The sequence below is a fragment of the Propithecus coquereli genome, unplaced genomic scaffold, assembly GCF_000956105.1.
Source record: "Propithecus coquereli isolate 6110/MARCELLA unplaced genomic scaffold, Pcoq_1.0 Scaffold124, whole genome shotgun sequence".
NCBI classification, from domain to species: domain Eukaryota; kingdom Metazoa; phylum Chordata; class Mammalia; order Primates; family Indriidae; genus Propithecus; species Propithecus coquereli.
The window spans coordinates 2,450,203-2,456,345 of NW_012136525.1; the positions used below are offsets into that span (position 1 = coordinate 2,450,203).

General features: G+C 47.5%; 1 protein-coding gene across 1 annotated transcript in view; it reads left to right on the forward strand.

Annotated features, from left to right (window-relative positions):
• Window positions 1-2,021: 2,021 nt before the first annotated feature.
• Window positions 2,022-6,143, forward strand: part of C1RL (complement component 1, r subcomponent-like) — a 13,217-nt gene continuing 9,095 nt past the window's right edge. The window contains exons 1-4 of the mRNA XM_012637803.1: window positions 2,022-2,030; window positions 2,634-2,723; window positions 2,863-2,942; window positions 3,241-3,469. Coding sequence (XP_012493257.1) covers window positions 2,022-2,030; window positions 2,634-2,723; window positions 2,863-2,942; window positions 3,241-3,469 — 408 coding nt within the window. The remainder of the gene's footprint in view (window positions 2,031-2,633; window positions 2,724-2,862; window positions 2,943-3,240; window positions 3,470-6,143) is intronic.

Here is a 6,143-nt window from a genome sequence, read left to right on the forward strand (position 1 = left end):
AAGAATATTTTCACTGGGAAAGCAATTCTGAGCTGACTTTTTTTTCTTTCAGCATTTTAAAGATGTTCCACCATCTTCTGGCCTACACTGTTTTTGATGAAAAAAAAATGACATTAGAAATGTTTTTTGTATGCAGTGTGTCCCTTTTCCCTGGATGCTTTCAAGACTTACTCTTTATCTTTGGTTTTTAGCAGTTTTACCATAATATGCCAAGCCGTGCTTTTTTTGTTTTTTATTTCCAATTCTGTTTGGGGTTTACTGAGCTTCTTGAATCTGAAAATATGTCTTTCACCAAAATTGGGAAGTTTTTAGCAATCATTTCATCAAATATTTTTTCTGCCTCATTCCCTCTCTCCTCTCCTTCTGAAACTCCAAGAACACATATATTAGAGTTTTTTTACACTGTCCCACAGGTCCCTGAATTTCTGATCATTTTTAAAACTGTCTTCCCTCTGTTCACCGGACTGGATAATTTCTATCTACCTGTCTTCAAGTTCATTGACTCTCCTCCGGCCATCTCCATTCTTCTATTAAGCCCCTTCAATGAATTTTTTTATTTCATATATTGAAACTTTCAGTGCTGGAATTTAAATTTGGTTATTGTTAAAGTTTCTATTTCTCTGCTTCTGTTTCCTATCTTTTTCTTTATTATGAGCATATTTTTCTTTGCATCTTTATGTACTAAAATCTTGTGTACTGACTCCAACATCTGGGTCATCTTGGGGGATCATCTCTGTTAATTGTCTTTCCTCTTGAGCATAGTTTGTTTTTCCCGTCTCTTCATATTTTGAGTAACTTTGGATTACTATACACTATATCCTAGATATAGTGATTGATACATTATAAAAACCATGGATTCTGGGATGTGCCTCCACAGGGTATTAATTTTTTTTTCAAGTGGGCAGTTAACTTGGCTTTACTCATGCTGCGAACTATCTTGAGCCGATCAAATCTTAGCTCAAATCTCAGCTCAGTTCTTTCTAAGCTTAGCTAGGCTGCCTCAAGTCTGCTCCATGCATGCATTGTTTAGGGGAACAAAGGTAAAAATACCTGAGACACTTAAATAGCTCGCAACCTAGTTATGAGCCAGGCATCACACAATGAGAGGACAACATACCCGTAGAGCTTGGAGCCTATCCTAGCCCCTACCTGTGCCCCAGACAGACCAAGGTGAGCCAAAGCCTCCGGTGATGATGAAATTAAGGAAGGAGTGCTCACTCTCTCTCAGACCTGCTCCCCTCCCTTCCCCTCCCCACAGCTCCAGAGCCCACGTCATTACATCCTCATCCTCCCCACGCCCCCACCCCATGGACATGCGTGCCATCCCATACAGTGCCAGCCCTGAAGAGTCTGTGCTGTAACTACTTGAGTAACTACTTCTGCTTCTCCTGCCGAAGCTACAAACTGTGGAGCAACAGCCACCCTGCCAGCTGGAGAAGAGGCCCTGGGGCCGCAGAGGTGATGCTAAAAACACCACGGGGCATGACTGCCCAGCCCACAAGCCCTGCAGTGGCCAGCGGTCCATACAACCACCAGGCTTCTTCTCCAGTCCCACGTCCCCAGAGGCGTCCTCCCCTTAACCCCGACACACACTGCAGCCACAGCACCTGGACGGGACCAGGAAGGCCCTCATATTCAAAGTGTTAGATTTCCCCAAAACAGGCACACACCAGGCCCTGTCTGCCCCCGGCACCAGCTGCAGGTGTGTGGCCCTGTCCCTTAACCCTCCCCGCTCCCTGACCTCTTTCTCACCCAGCGTCACCCCAGCACCTTAATCCCTAACCATTCAGGGTGACCACCTGTCCTGGTTGGCCCATAACTTCCCCCACTTTAAAACCGAAAGTCCCATGTCCCAGGAAACCCCTCACTCAGTGCCACGGACATCAGAATAGTCAGTCATCCTACCTGCCCTGAAGTTCCCTTAAAGGCCTTTCTCCTCCTCTCCTCCAGCACGTTCCCTAGAAAGTCTTCTCAGACGGGCTGGCCTGGGTTCTCCAGTTGCTGGGGCAGTGAGGGCAGCCATGGCCCTGGTATGTGCCTACGGAAGCCTGACTGACTGCTGGGCTGGGGACTCAGGGACACCTGGACTAGACTCCAGGCCTGACCCTGTGGGACGAGCAGCCTCCAGAGGTTGTGGGCAGGATTCAGAAGACCGCCTAAGTGCATGCTCTCCACCCATGCTTGGGTGAGGCGAGAGAGGAAGAGAAAGCTCAAGTCCACCGGTTGCAACTTCAATTTCTACTAGAGGCAGGCTGGTAGTGTCCACGAGTGGGAAGGTCAGGGAGGGACAGGCATGGCCCATGAAAGGCAGCAGCTGTAACTCACAAGGAGCCGTCATACCAGGTGTGATACACGGACATAGTAAAAATTAGTTCTAAACAGTACAAAAGAGTCGAGAGTCAGCGCCCTCCCACCCTGATCTCTGAAGGCCCGCGCGGCTGGGGGATGTTTTTCCTCCAAGTTATGGTGGGGCGCTATTCGCGAGTCAGACAGCAGGTGGCGCCCAACCCAGAGAATTCGAAAAAGGGAACTGGCGGAGTTAAGTAACTACCCAGGTCATTTCCAGTAACTTCCTCCTCCCCCAAGGGCCTTCTCTACCCTTTGTGCCCGAGCCTGGGCCAATTCTCCCGCAGGTCCCAGATGTCCAGTTCCAGATGCCTGGACCCAGAATGGGGGAACTCCCCCTGGAGAAGCCCTCACTCCGCAGGCTGCCCAGGCAAGCTGTGAGTGTGCTGTGACCCCTGCGAGGCCTGGAGGAGAACAGGTTGTGGAGAGGGGGAGGGAGGACACGAGGGCGTATGCGCACACACGCACACGTGCACACGTACACGTGCACGCACACGCACGCGTGCACATGCACAGAGCAGTCAATCCGCAGGGGAGCTAGAGCCTTCTCTGCGGGTGGTCGGGTTCAGTGATCGGAGCCAGGAAACATCTTCCCAGTACATGTCCCTCACTTGTTCCACGGTTGATCCCCCAGATCCCAGGGTGGGGGTGGGGTTTGCTGAAGCAGAGAGCAGCCCTCTCCTCTGGACGAGACCTCCCTGGAGCGGAGTAGGAGGCTGTAGGGATTGGGGTGAAAAAGGGGTAGACAGGAAGTGCCCCGGCCTCAGGGCTGACTGAGGCCACCACTGCTTGGCCAGGCCCCTCCACCCCTTAGCTTTGCCTGCCCCCACTCCTGCGTACCCACAGGCCTCGGGCACAGCTTTGTGGCCTCACCTTGCCCTCCCCGACTCACAGGTGGTGGCTGCTCCTCTGGGGAGTCCTCCAGGTTTGCCCCACCCAGGGCTCCGTCCTCTTGGCCCAGCGGCTGTCCCAGCAGCTGACATCCCCCAGGTACCCAGAGCCATATCTCAAAGGCCAAGACAGCACCGTGGATATCGAGGCCCCAGAGGGCTTTGCCGTGAGACTCGTGTTCCAGGACTTCGACCTGGAGCCATCCGAGGACTGTGAACGGGATTCTGTCACAGTGAGCTGGGAGGCAGGGGTCCTGCAGGGACTCTGGGGAGGGCAGCGGGAGGTGGCTCTGCCCTGAATCACCCCTCTAGAGGAGGGACGAAGCGCCCTGCTCGGGGCACTGGGGCCCAGCTTACCCGGAGGCGATGGTCAGCCCCGGGGCGCAGCGTCCCACCAGATCTCCTCCACGCTGCCACGTGGGCCCCACAGGGTGAAGGAGAGGGCAGCAGTCAGGCCCTGCGCTTGGAAGACTTACGAAGGGACACACAAATATGGCAAAACTGCAAAGCCAGGGTCAGGGACTCACATCAGTCATTAAAAATACGTCAAAAAATATGTCATCACGTAGTGGTTGAGTGCCTGCTCTGTCAGGTTAGGAAGCTGGGCATAAATAATAACAAAAGGTTAAGTAACTGTTCCCACTCAGCTCAGAGGAGCTTTCACAAAACTTCTTAGGACAAGGACATCATTCAAATAAGGACATTTTAAGAACAGTAGTTTACATTGTCTTTTGATTTAAATTTTATTTGTATCAAAATAAAACACACATATAATTTTTTAAAAATTAGAGTTTTGGCCAACCATAGTGGTTCACACCTGTAATCACAGCACTTTGGGAGGCTGAGGCGGGATGATTGCTTAAGGCTGGGAGTTCGAAGTTATGGTGAGACCAGCCTGGGCGACATAGCAAGACCCCATCTATAAAAAAAAATTAGCCAGGCGTGGTGATGCTCAGGATGCTTGGGAGGCTAAGGTAGGAGAATCACTTGAGCCCAGGAGTTCGAAGTTACTCCTGTGAGTGCGATATGATCACACCACTGCACTGCAGCCTGGCTTACAGAGTGAGACTCTGTCTCTAAAAAAACAAATAAAAATTCAAAAAACAAAAAAGGCTTATAATGAAAAACAGCAGTCTCCAGACTACTCCCCCTACCCGATTGCTGCTCCCCAGGGGCAGTCATTTCCAATTCATGTAGTTGTTTCATCTGGTATTTATCTTCATATGTATAAAAACATGCTGTTCTATTTTATTTTTCACTTTTATTTTTACATATTTTCTGTTAACCTTCAACTAAAGTGTAAAAGATGAGGACTAGCTTTATCTTAGATCTTCACCAGCCACATTTCCCCTCCCCCATTCTCTCAGTTTACCTGTTCATCATTTTTAGTTACTTCTAGATATACAATTTACATTGTTATGACTGCAAAATATTCACATCTGAGCACATGGTATATAGCAATTATACTCCCTTTCCTCTCCAGCGTTTGGGCTTCCCGGAAGTCAATAATTACCTGGAGTTCCTTGGGGGTTTTGTTTCGTTTTGTTTTGATGTTTAGTTTGCTTAGTTCTCTCTGTAACTAATCTCCCCAAACTCTTAGCTGGGAGAATAAATATTTTCCTGAAATAGGCACAAACTTCAATCTCTCAACTCTCCATTTTATTGGTGACACCCCTCCTGAAGATCTCCTGATGATTTATTTCCACAGTCTGAGTTCTTTGTGCTCTGAGCCTCCACACATTCTCAGAGTTCCCTTCTCCCTCTTTCTGGGGATTTCCTTTACCTGTCCTGTGCTGAACCTGAATTCCATATTTTTCTCCTTGGTTTACTCCCTTGTTTTGGAGAAGCACATTAATAACTTCCTTAGAAAGGGTATGTTAGAGTAAATTTTAGAGGATCTTACATGTCCCTAAGTGTCTTAGTTCTCCCCTCACGGTGGATGGATAGTTGATCTGGGTATAGCATTCTAGATTGGAAGCCCTTTTCTTCCAGAATTTTGATGACATTGTCTTCTAGGTCTAGACTTGTTAAGAAGTCTGATGCCATTATCATTCCTGATCTTTAGTTTTTTTCTCTCTAGAACTTTTGGAATATTTTCCTTATTACCAGGTTCCATACTTTCATTATGATGGGCCTTGCTGCCAGTTGTTTTTCACTCATTGTGCAGCTTTCTTTTACTCTAGAGACCCTTCTAATCTAATCCTTCAATCCTGGGAACGTTCTTGTATTATTTCTTTAATGATTTCAAGATGTCTGCTTTTTATTTTCTCTTTCTCTTGTAATTCAGCTGTTTATGATCTGGACTGATTCTCTAGTTTTGTTGTCTGTTCTGTTCTATTTTCTATCTCTTTGTCTTTTTATTCCACTTTCTGGGAGATTTCTTCATCTTTTTTTTTTTTTGTAAGAGACGGGGCTGTCGCACTGTCACCCAGGTGGAGTGCAGTGGCACAATCACAGCTCACTGCAGCCTTGAACTCGTAGGCCAAGCAGTCCTCCTGTCTCAGTCCCAGTAGCTGGGACTACAGGCATGCGGCACCACGCCTGGCTAATTTGTTTTTGTTTTAATTTTGTGTAGAGACAAGGTCTCACTATGTTACCTAGGCTGGTTTTGAACTCCTGGTCTCGAGCAGTCTTCCTGCCTTAGCCTCCCAGAGTGTTGGGATTACAAGTATGAACCACTACACCCGGCCGAGTTTTCCTCATTTTTAAAAGCCCAACCTTTTAAATAATGGTTTTTTTTTTTCCTGCTGACATATTATTTCATTTCTAAGGGCTCATTCTTATTTTCTAAATGTACCTTTTTATAGAGTATTATTCTTGTTTCATAGATGTAATATCTACTCTTTTCCCTCCTTTGGGATTATTTTTAAATGTTTCTTTTGTTCCCGATATCTCTACTTCAACCAA